Source organism: Lithobates pipiens, unplaced genomic scaffold (genome assembly GCF_037356315.1).
Source record: "Lithobates pipiens isolate NorthernLeopardFrog02 unplaced genomic scaffold, aLitPip1_a1.2 Scaffold_8, whole genome shotgun sequence".
NCBI lineage: Eukaryota > Metazoa > Chordata > Amphibia > Anura > Ranidae > Lithobates > Lithobates pipiens.
In genome coordinates, this window is record NW_027507903.1 from 86,719,700 (window position 1) to 86,738,847 (window position 19,148).

General features: G+C 44.5%; 1 protein-coding gene across 1 annotated transcript in view; it reads left to right on the forward strand.

The window, feature by feature from the left end:
* MINDY2 (MINDY lysine 48 deubiquitinase 2) overlaps positions 1 to 19,148 on the forward strand; it is a 173,455-nt gene that overhangs the window by 66,636 nt on the left and 87,671 nt on the right. Inside the window, exon 6 of the mRNA XM_077472635.1 lies at positions 13,644 to 13,786. Coding sequence (XP_077328761.1) covers positions 13,644 to 13,786 — 143 coding nt within the window. The remainder of the gene's footprint in view (positions 1 to 13,643; positions 13,787 to 19,148) is intronic.

Genomic DNA, 19,148 nt, shown 5'->3' on the forward strand with positions numbered 1-19,148 from the left:
GTGCTCCGTAGGCGTTCCAGGGGCCAAGGAAGTACGCAGGCAAAACGATGCCATGCCGTGCTTGCGCTGGTTTGTTTGGGGGACAGGAGCCACACTGGGGCGGATGTTTTGTCAGCTCTGCAGGGGCAGGCCGAGAGGTGGTTGACGCCACGCCAGCTTAAGCCAGGAATGGTGGTTTGCGACAATGGCACCAACCTCCTCTCCGCCCTCCGACAGGGACAACTGACCCATGTGCCCTGTGTAGCTCACGTCCTTAACCCGGTGGTGCAGCGGTTCTTGGGCAGGTACCTGGGCTTACAGGATGTCCTGAAGCAGGCCAGGAAAGTCTGTGTGCATTTCCGCCGATCATTTAATGCCTGTGCTAGGCTGGCTGAGCGCCAAAAGGAGTTGAACCTGCCCAAGAACCGCCTTATATGTGACATGCCCACCAGGTGGAACTCAACGTTGGCCATGCTGCAGCGGCTGCACACGCAGCAGAGGGCCATCAATGAGTACCTGTGCGACTACGGCACCAGGACAGGGTCAGGGGAGCTCGGTTTTTTCTCACCACGCCAGTGGGGCATGATCAGGGATGCATGCACTGTCCTGTCACAGTTTGAGGAGGACACAAGGATGGTGAGCAGTGACAGTGCATGCATCAGTGACACTGTATCTCTTGTCCACCTCTTGGAGCTTACGCTGCGTGGAATAATGGACAGGGCACTTGAGGCAGAACAGAGGCAGGAAGAGGAGGACTTACTTGCCTCTCAAGGCCCCCTTTATCCAGGCAGTGTTCCTGCTGTGCCACCCATCACACAGGAAGAGGAGGAGGAGGAGGATGATTGTGTCAGCATGGAGGTGGAGGCTGGCACTCAGCAGCAGCAGCAGTCTTGTAGGGATGATTTACAGTCCCAAAAAACCCATGGACTTGTACGTGGTTGGGAGGAGGTAGCTGCGGATCATGTTGTTCTTAGTGACCCAGAGGACTCCGGACCGAATGCCTCCGCTAACCTACGCTGCATGGCCTCCCTGATCCTGCAAAGCCTGCGGAAGGATCCTCGTATTCTTCGGATCAAGGAGAGGGACCATTACTGGCTGGCCACTCTCCTTGATCCACGGTACAAGGGTAAGGTTGCCGACCTTATCTTGCCATTGCAGAGGGAGCAGAGGATGAGACATCTCCGGGAGGCCTTGCAGAAAGGTCTGTGCAACGCGTTCCTAGAGACTGGGAGGTTCCAAACTCCTGGCCCTGGACAACGTGTTGCTGAGGCATCAGTCAGAAGGAGCGGTGGAGAAGGTGGCCGTCTGACTGATGCTTTCAGACAATTTTTTAGTCCGCAGCCCCAAGGTATGATCGGTTCCAGCAACCATCGCCAGCGTCTGATTTACATGGTGCAGGAATACCTAGGGGCAAGGTCAGACTTGGACACCTTTCCCACCGAAAATCCTCTGGCTTACTGGGTCTTGAGGATGGATCACTGGCCAGAGCTTGCACAGTATGCAATTGAGCTACTGGCCTGTCTTGCATCCAGCGTTCTTTCGGAACGCATCTTCAGTGCTGCTGGTGGCTTTGTTACCGTTCACAGGGTGCGCCTGTCCACCGAATCAGTTGATCGACTGACCTTCATCAAGCTGAATCAGTCTTGGATCACCCACAGCTACCAAGCACCTGAAGCTGATGTAACCGAATAATTTTTTTGAAATATCACATCCCTTCAAGACTGCCTATGCTAATGCTGAGTGACTGTCCTGTTATGTTGATTGTCTATCCTCTTCCTCCTCCGCTGATATGTTGGAAGAACATTTCTGGTTCTGGGTGATGCCATCAGCCCAATTTTTCTGCCCCTGTTTAACAGGGGCGTTTAATTACAATTTTTGATGCAATGCTTTGCAGCAGGGCTAATTCCTGCACTAAAACTAGAGTATATGGGAGAGGTTGCAGTGTCGTGGCACCAGTGCCTAAGGCCCAATTTTTCTGCCCTGTTTAACAGGGACATGTAATTACAATTCTTGATATATTTCACAGGAGGGCCCGTTCCTGTGCCCACCCAGAGTAACTGTGAGGACTTATAGTGTTGTGGCACCAACACCACAACCACCAAAGGTCAATTTTTCTACCACTGTTCAACAATGGCATGTAATTACAATTCTTGATATAATCGTTCACAGCAGGGCGCTCCAGCGCCCACCAAGAGTCACTTTGAGGGCTTACAATGTTGTGGCAAAACCAACACCTTGTTCCACCATTTCTGCAGAGCATATAGGGCAGGCCCCTACTTTCAAACATCCAACTTACAAACATCTCCTACTTGCAAACGGAAGGAGACAACAGCAAGTGAGATGAAAAAAGATGGACGACAAAACAAATTATACAGGGGTGATGACCCTTCCCTATGTTTTCCAAAAAGCTTAAAAATAGTTTTTTTGACTGGAGCTACACTTTAAAAATGTACCAGTTGAAAATGACAAACAGATTCAACTTAACACAACAAACCTACACAGTCCCTGTCTTGTTTGCACCGCCTGTATACTGCTGTTCTGAGTATATAGGGCCTGGGGGCCACACGCATTTCCTTTTTTTAATATGGGTACGGGGTTCCCCTTAATATGCGTACAAGACCCAAAGGGGCTGGTAATGGGCAGGGAGGGCTACCCATGCCATTTTTCTCAATGATTTTCAACCATATTGCAGCAACCAGATATAACATTAAAACCGCAAGCAGTTTTAAATGATGTTATTTCCGTTAAATGTCATTTTGTGCAGGGACTGTTCTAAACACGGGAAACACGTGGCACTTCACAGGCATACTACAGACACCCCCCATGCACGATATTTAAAGGAATATTTCACTTATTTTTTTTTTTCACTTTAATCGTCATTAAAATCAGTGCTCCCGCCAAAAATTTTTAAAAACATTTTAGGCATTGACCCATGTCCCCTGGGGCAGGAGCCAGGTCCCCAAACCCTTTTTAGGACAGCATCTTGCATATTAGCCGTTAAAATTAGCACTTTTAATTTCGAACGTTCGAGTCCCATAGACTTCAATGGGGTTCTAACGTTCGTACAAATTTGGGGTCCGTTCGAAAGTTCTGGTGCGAACCGAACCGTGGAGTGTCCGGCTCATCCCTAATGCCGACCAATGAACTCCCTACATGTGTGAGAATTGGGAATATTGGCTTTCACTTACGGTCTCAGGAACACAACAAGAATGGAAGATGAAATCTCTAAAAGTAAGGGGAATTCTCTACTTTGTAACTGGAACAGGTGTCCCCCCATTGATAGATTTCACCTGTATTCCTGTTCTGGTGAAAACGTAAAATTTTAGATTTTCTCTCTTTGAGAGAACTATGTAGCAATTCCCACTGCCTGCCGCACTGTGTGTGATGTCACTTCATGTCAGCCTTGCGTTCCACAAATCCTCTCTGCCTCCTGGTAGCTGGTAACTTCACATGACCCAGCCAACTGCAGTACCACGGACTCCAGAACTGGACTCATGTGTCCCCACTGAGTTCCTGTGCTGATGGGCAGATTTGATAAGTGCCATGTTATCAACCATCTTGTGAGTTGCTATTTGAAATTTTAATCATTAAAGATTTATTGTATACTGCACTAAGTCTGGTGCACTCTGGTGTTCCTTTACATTTTATAGAGCTATCTTCAATTTGAGGAGCTGCAGCTAATGCAAATAAAAGGGAATTGTAATCCTTAGACTTATGGATTGTTCTTTTTTTAAGAATAAATTACATCTAATTTACTTCTGTGCTATTTATTTATTTATTTTTACAAGGCCAGTATATGCTTTATCATGGAGTTTAGCTTTAAATTGTGTATGCTAAATACCAACATTATTTGCCGCAGTGAAAGGATGATTTTGGGACAGTGGCGTAAGAGTATCAGATAGTGCCACATTTTAATTAGTCATTGAAAATATGCAAGACATATAGCAAAATAATATGATGGAGGACTGCACTATCCCTTTTGTAAAGCACGGTGGAGAAAATGTAATGGCATGGCACTGGTAAGGTGGAGGATTTTCATAGTATAGACAAAGCATCGTGGCTGTTGCATGTGTACACCCCCAGCTGCTGCTTCTGCATCAAATGTGGGGGTGATTGAGGGATGGTAAAAAGACACCTCAGCTTAGGGGTTTGACTGCCCCACCCCCCTATCACAAATGTGAACCAGCCCTAAGAGCTAGTTGGGGGGAAAAAACAACAAATTGTAAACTGTTTGAGATGGACTAGCTAGCACAGTTGTGATTTACTATTGTGTGCTGTTATTGGCCCACAGCTTTGACATGGTACCTGGGCCAATCACAGCATCACTGTAGAAAACACAGGTATTAAGAATGCAATTTATTCATAACAGCTTTGATGACATTGTGATCATAGCGATCACATAATTGGCCAGGTAATGGGAGCCACAATCTGCTGGGTCCAGTTGACACCCAGAAGAGGCAGGATCACATACATGTACATGATCCTGCCTAACCATACTGCCCTGCCGCAGTAAATGTACTGTGGCCGGGCGGCAAGTGGTTAAAACACTAAACATAAACCCACATTAAAACCCCACTCTGGGAACGTTTAAAGCTGAACTCCAGCTTTTGCTACACTCTACATAGTTTGTTTGGACCAAGCTGGGTCAAACAAACTATGTCCCTCGCTACCATGTGGATGTGTGGTATACACTGTATGGTATGTAGTTGAGGCTACATACAGCATACCATACTGTATTCTGGGTTCAATCTCAGACTTTTTGTCTCATAGAACACATTAGAGTCTATCTGATAGATAGAGAAAGTGATGTGTTCTAGCTATGACTACAAGGCTTTAACTGATTGGCTGACTCAGAGAGGTTGGCTGATGATGTCACAACCTCTGACCATTCAGAGGACGCTTTGTATTCATTGTTAGAATACATAATTTTTTGTAATTCTTTTATTTAATGCGGAAGAAATAACAGGCACATGGACAACAATAATAAAACATACAGAACTTCAAACATACAGCTTACAGTATCACTCAGGTGGGATATACATAGAGACCACCCCCAATACAGGCTTAAATGAAACAAGAAAACATTCCCAGACCGGGGGCTAGAGTCCCTTCTCCAGACCTCCAACACCAATTAGCAAACCAATCCCACCTAGGTGAGCAGCAATCATCGCATGGCCATGCATTACAGCGAGATGGACACATTTTTTTGTGTTATAAAGAAAGGGAAAAGGAGGGAGATGGGCGATGAGTCGGGCCCCAGACGGACAGAACAAACACTCGTTGAAAACTGGTCATTCCCAGGGAAGCCCACAACCCACCGCTGCCCGCCAGGGCTAACCGGCAGGATCTAATCATGAAAGATAGAGGGCTGAGGAAGCAAAACGGTAAGGGGGAAGGGGAGTACGGAAGGGAGGGACTACAGGGGGAGACAGAGAGGAAGGGGAGCCAGGGAGAAAGAAGGGATATCAGAACAGAGAGACAGACCAAGCAGAAGAAACCTAGAGAAGGCTCCAGGCGAGCGAAAGCGAGGAAGGCTAACAGAAAAGAGCAAAACGGAGACTGTGAGCACCACCGGACCGCAGGGGGGGGCCAAAGCCAGCCGGCAGAGACCTTCTCTCAGCGGGCATTTAAAGCCACCACCCGAAGGTAAGGCTCAGTGTAGGTGAAATGATTCCAAGGTCTCCAAGTCTCACGAAAGGCCTCCTCCCTATTATGAAGCGTTGCTGTGAGGTCTGCCATATCTCTTAATTCATTCACTTTAGAGAACCATAGAGCCATAGCCGGTGGGTTCTCAGATCTCCAGCACAGAGGGATACAGGCCTTCGCCGCGTTAAGCAGCTGAATAGTCAACGAGTTCCTATACTTTTTAATGGATCGGTCCGACAAGTGCAGCAGGCAGGCCGCAGGGTTCCCCTCCAGAGAGACACCAGTCAGACGACCGATCGTGTCGGTCAGAATACATAATTTTTTCTGACTGAGCCCGATCAGATACACTAGTGTGTTCCAGGTATGAGACAAGAAGTCTTGACTCTAACCCAAAAAACAGTGCTGTATGTAGCCCCAGCTACATACAGTTTATACTGCACATCCAGTGGCCTTACATGTTAGTGAGGGACATACAGTTAGTTTGTGCCAAGCTGTGTAGAGTGTAGCAAAAGCTGGAGTTTAGCTTTAAAATTATCCCTTGCAGTGGGCTGTGCTCGCACTGCAAGGTTTAATTGCTAGTTTTTTGTTTTTTTTCAGGGGAGAGGAAAACACTTTTACTTGATCCTCTGCTCCCCCAGCAGATGGCGCTCCTCCACAGTCCAGTGGCAAACTGTCGCTAGGCGTCGACACATTCAATACTGGCTATGGTCCCTGCTTTTGTGTTTTATGACGGGACCTTAGACCACTACAACATGGGGAGAAAGGGTTGCAGGGACTGATCTAGCTAAAAGGAGGAATGGAAGATTAGGTAAGTAAATTTTGTTTGCCTAGGTCCCCTAGACCTAAACAAATCATTAACTCTTGCCGTGGGGCAACAGCCCCACTGCAAGGGATAATATTTGGTTGCCTGGAGTTGGGCTTTATCTCTTTCTCTGGAAAAAGTTATTAATAGCATGCAAGTGAATATTTGAACATATTCTGCAGTGTGTTTGTATTACTTTATATTTTTGATATACAGTACCTACAATAAAAATGATTGAACAAGAGAACCTATTCTGCAGGCACCCAGAATGCCTTTAGAGATCATAGTATTTTATCCAGAACACCCTGAGAACCTGTTAGCTTCACTTGACTTGAAGTATGAATTCTCTGACCCCAATATTGTTTAATGGGCTGCCTTACAGACCAGTGATAAAGCGCTGGAGATGACACAGACTAATTGAACATTTACTTAATAGTAAATATTGGGCTTTGAAGCTCCTAGACAGCACTAGAGGTTTACTGAAACATACAGGCACTTAGGCCAATCAGCCATAACTTTATGACCACCCACCTAATGTTGAGTAGGTTTCCTTTTTGCCACCAAAACAGCCCCATTGTAACCAAAAGCTCTAAGCCCTAACCCATGGAGGCATGGACTCCACTAGACCTAGGTATGCTGTGGTATCTGGAACCAAGGTGTCAGGAGCATATCCTTTAAGTCCTGTAATTTGAGAGGTGGGCCCTACATGGATTGGAATTGTTTTTCCAGTACATCCCACAAATGCTTGATTGGATTGCGATCTGGAGAATTTGGAAGCCAAGTCAACACCTGGAACTCCGGTTCCTCAAACCATTCTTGAACCATTTTTGCAATGTTGCAGGTCACATTATTCTGCTGAAAGAGGCCACTGCCACCAGGGAATACCATTTCCATGAAGGGGTGTACTTGGTCAGCATTAATGTTTAGGTACTGTAGATGGCAGGTGTCAAGTAACATCCACATGAATGCAAGGACACAAGGTTTTCCAGCAGAACATTGCCCAAAATGTTATACTGCTTTTTCCGGCTTGCCTTCCTTCCTTACTGGATCCTGGTGCAATCTCTTCCCCAGTTAAGTGATGCACACATATAGGGCCATCTATATGATATAAAAGAAAACATTATTCATCAGATAAAGCCACCTTCTTCCATTGCTTTGTTGTCCAGTTCTGATGCTACCATGTCCATTGTAGCAGCTTTTGACTATGGACACGAGCCAGCATGGACTGTCTGTGGCTACACAGCCCCATGCAGAACAACCTGCAATGCCCATTTTATTCTACTTTCAACACATCAACTTCAGGAACAACACGTTTACTTGCTGCCTAATATATCCCACTAACAATAAGCCATTGTAAAAAAATAATAAATGTTATTAATTTAAAGTGATTGTAAAGTCTTGTTTTTTTGATTTGTTTTCTATTAAAATAACAAACGTTATACTTGTCTGCTCTGTGCAGTGGTTTTGCACAGGGCAGCTCCGATCCTCCTTTTATCGGGTCCCTGTCTAGAACGCCTGGCCCCTCCCTCCTGTTGAGTGCCCCCACAGCAAGCAGCTTGCTATGGAGGCACCCAAGCCGAGCTGCAGCTCCGTTTATCCATTTAGACACGGAGCCGCTGTTTGGCCCACTCCCTCTCTCCTGATTGGCTAGATTGTCTACAAAATAAGCACTAGGGACATTACTTCAGTGTGATGTGTCCTTTTGACTTCTGTGGATGAAATAGAGAATGGATGGACCATTGAATAGTTTGCTTTCTCCATTCATAATTCTTGTTTTATTTAGGCCGCGTACACACGCGCGGACTGTTCGCCCAACTTTGTCCGCTGAACAGTGTTTGGGCGGACAGTCCGCTCGTGTGTGGGCTTTCAGCGGACAGTTTCAGCGGACAGTTTGACGAACAAGGTTTTACGGAATTTCCGAAAAACTGTCCGCTGAAACCTTGTTTCAGCGAACAGTCCGCCCGTGTGTAGGCTTGTTCGTCAAACTAAGTTCCGCGCATGCTCAGAAAGGATTTACACGCCGAAAGTTATAATGCAGTGTATAGGACGTCGTATTTTTCGTCCCGTCGTACGTGCTGTTCACGTCATCGCGCACGGTTTCAGCAAACTGTTCGTTCGTCGTGTGTGGCCATGTCCGTCCATGCTAATTTTGAGCGGACTGTTTGCCGAAACTGTTTGACGGACAAAGTTGGGCGAACAGTCCGCGCGTGTGTACGCGGCCTTATAGAAGTTGTAGTATAACGTCTATGAATGGAGGAGCTAGGCGAAAAAGGCAGGCATAGTCGGTCACACTTGATAAAAGCGCATGAGACCAACTCAGTTCTATTAACCCCTGGCTCACCAGAAGATTGTGGCGGTGGGGGGAGGTTTCTACTAAATTAAGAGAAGCACAAGGACATATCACATTGAAAGTGAGTAATGTACCTTGTGCTTATTTTGTTTTATAGAGGTAAAACTTGGGCTTTAATAGTAAAGGCCAAGACAACTTTTGCATGTGTTACTAAAACTGAACATATCTTTGCAACTACTTAGTGTGTCCAGGTGACTTGCAGTGTACCTTGTTTTTTTAGGACAACTTAAGCTGGCCATACATGGTCACATTTTGAAAGAATTTTCTTAGGAAAATCAGAAATATTGTGCGTTATCCGATGGTGCCACCATTGATTTCGAAATTCATCCAACCAAGCCTTCAATTTCACCTCTTTTTGCTGCAGAAAAGAATTTTCGTGGCTGGGAATCTTCTTTTCTTTCTGGGAATTTTCTTTTCTTGCACATGCCCATTTCTTTTTCGATTTGCATTGCATCATTCATTACAAAATAGTTTGTTTTTCAAAAAATTTCCAACATGCCCGATTACTCAAATTCTATAGTTGCACGAAAAACAGCTGTTGCTGCAGCCCACTAATGGTGGGAAATTCAAAAGCAAATTCTTTTCAAAATTCGACCCATGTATGGCCTGCCTAAGTGTTTCATTTGGACAAAATGTTAATGGATATCTCCTGATTTTTTTGTTTTGCTTAAAGTGGAAGTCTAAGCTTAAAGTGATATTAAAGCCTTGTTTTTTGAAAGAAAAAACAAAAACAAATATGTTCCATTTACCTGCTCTGTCTAGTGGTTTTGCACAGAGCAGCCCGGATCCGCCTCTCCTCTGGTCCCATGCTAGTGCTCCTTGCTCCTTTCTCCTGTTGAGTGCCCCCAGAGCAAGCAGCTTGATCTGGGGGTACCCAAGCAGGCACGTGGCTCTGTGTGTCTATTCACACATGGATGCCCCATTGTAAGTCTGTGGGTGTTGCCACCGCACTGGCATTGCAGCTATAGTCACTGCTCTCCCCTAAAGCTAGCTGCTGGGGAAATTACATGACTGGACCGGAGAGCCCTTAGGTAAGTATACACAGTTTACAGGCTAATTGGTACAGGGCTTGGAATGGGGGTGGGAGAAAGTTTAGGCTTAGGTAGGTTTTGACCAGACTTTCACTGGTCCAGTCCAGACTGGCCAGAAAGAGTAAAAAAAAAAATCATATTGTGGAATGTAGCAGTATATTCCTTGTCATTACCATGACCCACCACCAAAATAAGTTTTGATACTTCTGACGTTCATGGCAATACCACTTATGTGTTTATTATTGTGTGTAACCGTAATAGGACCAAGAAATAATAGTGGCTTTTGCTCCTTTTTTCTGTCCTAACTCAAACACACTGACCTTGACCATTGACTCAGACATTCACCCTGACACTTTTTTTATTGAAAATGTTCTCCTCTAGGTAGGAGGCTTTCTTCTCTGGCTTCCATTCTTGGAGAAAGTAAATATAGGGGCAGGTTTTACAGAGCGAACACTGTGATTGGAACTCACTGGCTATCACAGTGATCATGTGATTGGGAGCCAGTTGTCCCAGCTTCCAATCATTAGTACGAGACCCAGAGCTGTCTGTAACATAAAAACGACCGTATTTATCAAAGTATAACACGCGCAGGCATATAGCACGCACCCCAAGTTTAGGAGGTAATTTTAAGAAAAATAACTTTTAGGAGGGAAGTTTAAGGAAAACAATTATATTTAAATGCCCATCAATGCAGCCTTACCAGTGTCATTTGCAGCCTTGTCCATCATTTGCAGCCTTGTCCATCATTTGCAGCCTTGTCAGTGTCATTTGCAGCCTTGTCCATAATTTGCAGCCTTGTCCATCATTGCACCCTTCTCAGTGTCATTTGCAGCCTTGACACACAGCCTTGTCCATTATTGTACCCTTGTCAATGTCATATGCAGCTTTGTCCATCATTTGCAGCCTTGTCAGTTTAAAGCGGTTGTATACCCGCTGAAGTTTTTTTTGTTTTTTACTCACCTGCAAAGGAAAAGGCATAATGAGCTAGTATGCACCGCATACTAGCTCATTATGAAATACTTACCTTAGAACGAGGCCCTGACATCTGGCCTGATCCACGCCGAGGGAGCTGACATGTTCCCTTGGCATTTCTTCCAGGTATAGCGGCTCCGGCCACTCACAGCGCCGGAGCCGCAATAGCCCAAAGAAACGCCAAGGTAACATGTCGTCACTCCCGCGCAGGAGATTACTTTACGGCAGGCTCCGGCGTCTGCCAGTCTTTCAGCCGAGAATCACCTGTGCGCATGCGCTGCTGCAGTCAGTGCCGCATTGCGAGGGGAATATCTCCTAAACTGTACAGGTTTAGGAGATATTTTTTTTAGCTACAGGTAAGCCTTATTATAGGCTTTCCTGTAGGTAAAAGTCCCAAAATTGACTATACAACCACTTTAATTCACATACAGAGTCGGATATCCTGTGTATCTCGGCAGTGTTCGGTACTTCTCGGTGGCTTTTGGCTGTTCTTGGCGACTTTTGGCCATTGTCGGCAGCTTTCGGCCGCCTTTGGCCTTTCTCTGCGGCTTTTGGCCGTTGTCGGCAGCTTTCGGCCGCCTTTGGCCCTTCTCGGCGGCTTTCGGCCGTTCTTGGCAGCTATATGCCGCCGAGAAGGGCCGAAGGCGGCCAAAAGCCACTGAGAAGGGCCAAAGGTGAGTGAAACATGCACCCACGATTTTCCCCTGATTTTAAGGGGAAAAAAGTACGTGTTATACTCCGATAAATACGGTACATTATAGTGTAGTGCAACCTATATAAAATTCAAACAAATAATGTTCATGACACATATATAGTCCATTAGAAGAATCTTCAATCATCACTGTGTATGAAGTACATAAGATCCTCCAAATTCACAGTACAAACACTATCTTGTGTGCCTCCACCACATGTTACATATATAGCAACTCGCCTCCAAATTTGACCCGTAAATGAAAAATTAGCTAAAAATGCCTTCATTCCCTCAAATGCCAAGGTAAGGGCCATGCTTCCAAGGCTTCTCCACTATAAGCACCTCTCAAACTCATAAAACATGCAAAGAGAAAAAGGGGGACAAATGGTGTTCTCCGTATACTATGTTTAATGATGCTAAGAAAGTGTTAAAAACACTTACAAAACACTTACAAGACAAGAGCACATAAAGTGCTATCACTAGTGCTGTGCTAGTTACAACCACATTATTCAAGCCAAACTCAACATTGCAGTATTCGGCCATCTAAATTTCCGCAAGATGATGTCAATAGCATTGCTCCGTCCTCTATGTTTATTATGTCCCTAGATAGGACTTCCTCAGTAGCTAATGAGAAAGTAGCGTCCTACTGATTAAAGCGGCGTTCCACCCAAAAATGGAAGTTCCGCTTTAAGGGAAGGTGACCCTTTTTTTTGGGGGGTGAGCGGAAACCCTCTTTTTTTAGAGGATCCCAGCTCCCACTTCCTCCCCTGGCACCGTGGCGCCAGAAGTAAGTTCACCTCTTCCCCCTCCCTCTCGGCAATCATCTGGGACACGTCACAGGTCCCCAATGATTGCCCGGCCAGTCACAGCGTGGCTAGCGAAGTGCGTGCCCGGCTTTGAAGCCAAAGCCAGGCGCCCACAGTGACAATGCTGGTGCCACAGAGAGGAGGCGGAGACGAGCGGGGCTTCGTTCCCCCGCATCGCTGGACCCTGGGACAGTTAAGTGTCCGATTATTATAAGTTGGCAGCTGCAGTATTTGTAGCTGCTGACTTTTTAAATGTATTTTTTTTAGTCGGAACTACGCTTTAAGTTCTCTCTCAAATGCCACTTTATGCATTGACATGCTTTCTTAGACCCAGTCTGTCCAGACATTGTGGTCACCTGCTGACTTGGCACCACCCACAGGCAGCTTAATTCTTCAATATAACAGACTTTGAATCAAATTTTATTTTATTTTAGAGTGCAGTACAGAGGATGTTTTTCTAGTCTTTTAAAATGTAAAGACAATGACTTTCCTTTCTCTGCGAAGTTCTAACAGTGACTGAAAACGGGTCACAGGAGTGCAGAACAAACTGCACTCCTGTGATCCACAGAAGTACAGCCAAAAAACAAGCTTCTTCTTTAAAAGCAGTGGCGGCTGTTTTTTTTTTTTTGGGGCAGCAAACAACCACCCATCCCCTGGCTCTAATCAGCCCCTCTGCATTGGAATCCCCCTGAAAGGGACCGGACACATGGAGGGGGGGCATCACCAGTGCGCCCTTAATAGATGAGCTGCCCCTGCTTAAAAATAATCCTTCAGAACCAACAGAAGAATAAACCCTGCCATTATTTTCCCCGACTCCCAGTGGATATCTTTTGTGAAGTGGATGTCATGCAGCACTTTCAGTCCCAATAGTGATAACTGCAACATATAAGCACTAAGCCCTGAATTGTGGGAAGACACTTAAAGGTCACTTGTGCACCTGCAGGTACATAATCAGCCCAGGAGGCAAAAGCTTTTAGTGCAATGGAAGATGCATTCTTTACTCATGTCTGCAGAATAGACAGTGGCAAAATATGAGAGCCTAGTTCAGTAGCCCCTGAGGTCTTGGAAGGTACAGTACATACAGAAATGTTTGGTAAATTATCCACCTGAGACCTTCCAGATGCTGCCTATGTGATCCACCAATTTTCCAAAAGAGTCTTGGCAACTAGGGTATCTAATTTTAATCTAGCAAAAGATGAAGAAGGTCGTTTTTGTCAGCGAGACACTAAACCACTGCTTTGGGGAAGAGTGTGGGGGTGCTTTTAATCTTTTTTTCTAAATGCGTTACATTTCAAGTTGCAGATATAAAGATATTTCATGTTTACTGTGAATTGATCTAATTATTGCATTGCTCATTCTCTTTCAGGCTATGTAGCTGAACAGTTTTTAAATGGCACAGCCACACAGCTGACTTACCACGGGCTAAGTGAGTTGACATCAACCATTCAGGAGGGAGAGCTATGTGTATTCTTCAGGAACAATCATTTTAGCACTATGACCAAATATAAGGTAGGACTTTTATATTGTTTTATTGCAATGGATATAGTCTAACAAGTTAAATAATGTGCACTTAAAGGGAAGCTATATAGAATTTGGGTCAATCCTATTTATATTGGTTCTTTTGTTTTTGTTTAAACACTTTTAATACATGACAAAAGATTTCCAGAGCATTATAGGTTATCTACAGAGACACTACAACAATTAAATGCCTGTCTTAGATTGCAGCCTGGGACTGAGTTGTTTGATTAGCGATGGGTCACTTGGAAGAGTCATTCAGTTCTGTGTGCAAACTGCAACTGGAGATATTGATATCTGTGAATAGGATTTTTTTTTCAACAGGGGATGAGATCCGTTATGTCATATTTAACTGCCAAAAGAAAACATATTGTCTTTATTGTGTATTAGCCACCTCAGCCCCGGACCATTTGGCTGGCCAAAGACCAGAGCACCTTTTGCAATTCAGCACTGCGTCACTTTAACTGACAATTGAGCAGGCGTGTGTCGTGGCTCCCAAACAAAACTGACGTCCTTTTTTTCCCAACAAATAGAGCTTTCTTTTGATGATATTTTATCACCTCTGCGGTTTTTATTTTTTGCTCTAAAAAACAAAAAATGGCGACAATTTTGAAACTGTATTCTTCTACATATTTTTGGTAAAAAAAAAAAGTGTTTGATTGGTTTGCGCAAAAGTTATAGCGTTTTCAAAATAGGGCATAGGTTTATGGCATTTTTATTCATATTTTTTAACTAGTAATGGCGGCGATCAGCGATTTTTGTTTATTTTATTTTTATTTTTTTATTGTGACTGTGACTTATGGCGGACACATCAGACAATTTTGACACATTTTTTGGACCATTCACATTTATACAGCGATCAGTGCGATTAAAAATGCACTGATTACTGTGTAAATGACTGTCAGTGAAGGGGTTAACACTAGGTGGCACTGTAGGGGTTAAGTGTGTCCTAGGGAGTGAGTCTAACTGTGGGGGAGAGGGGCTACGTGTGACACATCACTGATCACCGCTCCGATTACAGGGAGCTGTGATCAGTAGTGACAGGGTCACTAGGCAGAACGGGGAAATACCTTTTTACATTAGCATTTCCCCATTCTTCCTCTCCGTCGCGGTTATCCCCGTGGACATCGAGTTCACGGGACCCGTGATCCTACTCATGGAGCTCTCAGCGGGCGCACGCGTGCCTGCGGTGTGCATGCAATGGCACGGCGGCAAATTCAAAGGGACGTACAGGTACGCCCATTTGCTCAGCTGTCAGTTAAGAGACGCCAGCATTATTAGACTGTCAGGTTACTCTGCCCCCTACTTGAAAAAGGGACACTGCCAACAATAAAAGCCCTTGGCTGGCACAGCATCATGCCTTCGTTTTTGCTAGTGTCCACAGGAAAATGAATGTGTTTTCTTCAGCTCGGAAAATTTTCTGGATGAATTTCTACGATCAACAGTTGCATGTACTATAGGTTCATGCTGGATATATAAAATTATGCCAGTCTCTCCAGTCAGCCATTGGTGCTTGTAGATTAATGTTGGATATAATAATGCTGTATGGTTTCTCCAGTTAGCTAAGAAGATAGATTGATGAAATGCTGAAAGCCTCTACAATCTGCTGGGCGCAGGTTTTCCCAGTTTCTCTCTGTGATGGCCCTGTTCTAGTGATGACAACCACTTGTGAGGATTTCATAGCTGAGGTCAGTCCAGTATTGTCTGAGAATTATTGTATAATGGGACCAGAGCTGGGACATGTTTTGAGCATGTGCAGTTACTATGGCCATGCTAGGGATTCATCACGTACTGTGGCTGTCTCCTGTGCAGCATTCTGGAGAGAACTGCAATAACAAACTGTATCCTATTAACACAAAACTCCACTATTCTAGTCAGGCCAGAGCATCTGGGGTTTGCTGGCTGAGTATCAGGACAAGAAATGTGGCAGTTTTCCTGACATTCTCTCTCTGTTGTGTAGTTATCACACGTCTCAGCTATTCAAGTCAGACCAGTGTTAGCAGGGATTCCTGAATGAGTATTCGGACTGGCAGTTTTTCTGACCCCCATCTTTCTAGACTTTCTGTTGTGAGTGACGAGCATGGCTACTTTGGGGTCGTCAGCTGCTGCATGAAGTGGGCTGTGTGGTTGGGAAGGTAACTTTTATTTCGGAGCCTTTCTATTTTCTCTAATAGGATTGTATTCTGTCTTGATTTCTCTGATGCAGTGAATTGGATCCCTCATTTTTATTAGGATTTGGGACTGATCACTACCTAGCCAGCCAACCACTGTGTAGGCTCAACTGCCATTTTACTTCTGAAATTTTTCCATTCTCTGATGTAGACCTGACACGTTAACGGAATACAGAGGTGGTTAAGCTCTGTGTGGCACATTGACATTTTGAATCGCCTTCCTTGTCCTCTCTTACAGTAGAAATGTGCGCAGGCCCATGAGTGGGACTGCGATTCAGTCCACGTATGTGAATCGTGCATTAGAGCTTGCAGACTACTTTGTCTCTTCTGCAGTGTTTACAATTTTTAGGGCTGTTGCAGGCAAGTCAATGTTCTGGTCCTGGTTGTTTACTATGTTGGTAATATGTGTTTAATCTTTAGAAGATCATTCAGTTAGGTGTATTTCTAGCTGCATTTACTCTGACTCCAAAAAATATATAACCTCTAAGAGCATTATCATGTTGAGCCATATTTGGCATTGTAATGGTTAAACTGCATTCAGGAGTATCTTAGCACTATTCTAGCACTTTATTTGCACCAGCTTTGAAGATTTATCTTTATGTGAAGTGCACACTCCTGTTTGGTATTGTAAATGTTTTAATGTAAAGGGGTTGTACTACCAATACTTGCATGTTTAATGCATTACAATGGTAATGCTGTGTTGCTGCCCAAACAGTAGGCTTTTTTTGTTTCTATACTTTGTATTGAATTTTCAGTAGTTTACAGATAATAAAACTGTGGAACAGAACAGTACGTAGTTATTATGTTGCACATAAAGTAGCAGAAGTAAAAAGCAACATGAGACTATCGTTTAGGACTATGGGATAGTTATTAATGCGTTATAGCATCCAGAATGTGTACTAGAAGTAGTGTTCCCAGAGATATTTCATTTTGGGACTGGGATTAGGCAAAAAATTATTTAAAGTGGTTGGTTGTAAACTTCAAACGTAAAATATGAACAAAACATGTCCCTCTATAGCTGTGATGCTGAACCTTGGCACCCCAGATGTTTTGGAACTACATTTCCCATAATGCTCATGCACTCTGCAGTGCAGCTGAGCGTCATGGGAAATGTAGTTCCAAAACATGTGGGGTGCCAAGGTTCGCCATCACTGCTCTATAGTGTGTACTTGTTTTCATTAAAGGAGTTGTAAAGTCAGAAGGTTTTTTTTATCTTAATGCATCCTATGCATTAAAATAAAAAAAACACCTGTGTGTATCAGCCCCCCCAGCACCCCCCCAATACTTACCTGAGCCCCATCTTGTTCCAGCGATGTCCACAATCCCCTCAGCCAGCCAAGGCACTCCTCCTGATTGGTGGAGACAGAGCAGTGGTGCAGTTGGCTCCTGAGGCTGTCAATCAAAGTCAGTCAGCCAATCGGGCGAGACGGGCCAGGTCTGGGCTCCGCATCTAAATGGATACACGGAGCTCTGACTCGGCTTGGGTGCCCCATGTAGCAAGCTGCTGGCTGAGGGGAACTTAAAGGAGGGAGGAGCTAGGAGTAGCAATTAGGGACCCGAGAAAGGGAGGATCCAGGCTGCTCTGTGCAAAATCACTACACAGAGGACGTAAATATGACATGTTATTTAAAAAAAATAAAAAAACAAGCCTTTACAATCACTTTAAGAAAATGAAATATCATTCCTATCTGCTGGTTCATTCCTCTGCTATCAGCATGAAACATTTCTGACAAGTTTTCCTGCCTCCAAAAAAAAAACAGGCTGACAGGATGGAGTCCCAGCTCTTTTCATGTTTCTCTGTGAAAAAGGGTTTGTCTCTTCCCTCCAATCAGTTCTCAGAGCTCCCCTCACTGAGCTCTGCAGCTTATAACGTCAGCCCTCCGCCCTTTTTTCTGACCGCTCAGACAAGCTTTATTTGAATGCTACAGTTTGAAGTACCGTAGAGAAGAGAGGGCTGCGGATAAAGAGGGACAATTTATGTACAAGGATTTGTTGAATCTCTGTGTATCACCTTAGGCCAGTCACATTATTAGGTATATGTAATGGTTTACTCCAGTGGTAGGCAGACAGGAAATGGGGAAAAAAAAAGGATCAAGGTAAGATCAGTTGGAGTTTTTGTGTCCAGACGGAAGCCTCTACATTCGAATTGGGAGCAGTGGTGAGCCAAGTGGGACCTGATAGTGGTGAGCACCCAGTGTCCTACATCAGTTGGAAGCTGCTACCCAGGAAAGTCAGTTATGCAGCCATGGAAGAAGAGTGTTTGGCGCTGGTGTGGCCCCTCAAGAAATTCCAACCTTATCTCTATGGATGCTCTGTTAAGGTGCTCACTGACCACAATTCATTAATCTTGCTTAACCGCTACAATACCGGGCACTTTCACCCCCTTCCTTCCCAGGCCAATTTTCAGCTTTCAGTGCTCTTGCACTTTCAATAAGAATTGCATGGTCATGCAACACTCTACCCAAATGAATTTTTATAATTTTGTACACACAAATAGAGCTTTCTTTTGGTGGTATTTATTCACAAATCAATTTTTTAATTTTTTGCAACATAAGTGAAAAAAAATTGAAATTTTGAAAAAAAAATTCTACTTTGTTTTAAAATCCAATAAAATCTAATTTTGTCATAAATTTAAGCCAATGTATTCTACTACATCATTGGGACATATGATTTTAGTGTTACATATGTGGGGGACAGGTGTTTTTAATGTGTGGGGAACAGTATTTAGGGGACACTGTGCGTTTTTACATTGTGTGGGGACCGGTGATCAGTGTGTAAAAAAAAAAAAAAAAAAAAAAAAAAAAAGCTCATACTCACTGATCACCGGCTGACTGCAGCGATCTGCTCCCCTCTCCTCACTGACAACTTGCATGTGAGGAGAAGAGAGCCGATTGCCTAGCAACCAGCTCTCTGTTTACATCACATGACGGCTCTGATTGGACACAGCCGTCATGTGATCAGGAGGGCTAATCACAGAGCCCTCCTGCCGATCGGAGATGTCAGGGTGACACAAGCGCATCGGGATTGTGCCACGGCGCACGCGATCCCCCTCCTTCTGAGTGACTCCTGAACGTCCACTCAGAAGGAGGAAGCACCCACCCGGCCGTATATGTGCGGTGGGAAGTGGTTAAACGGGTCTCCGGGGATAATAGAAATTTGTTACGATGGAGCTTGGCCCTGCAGAC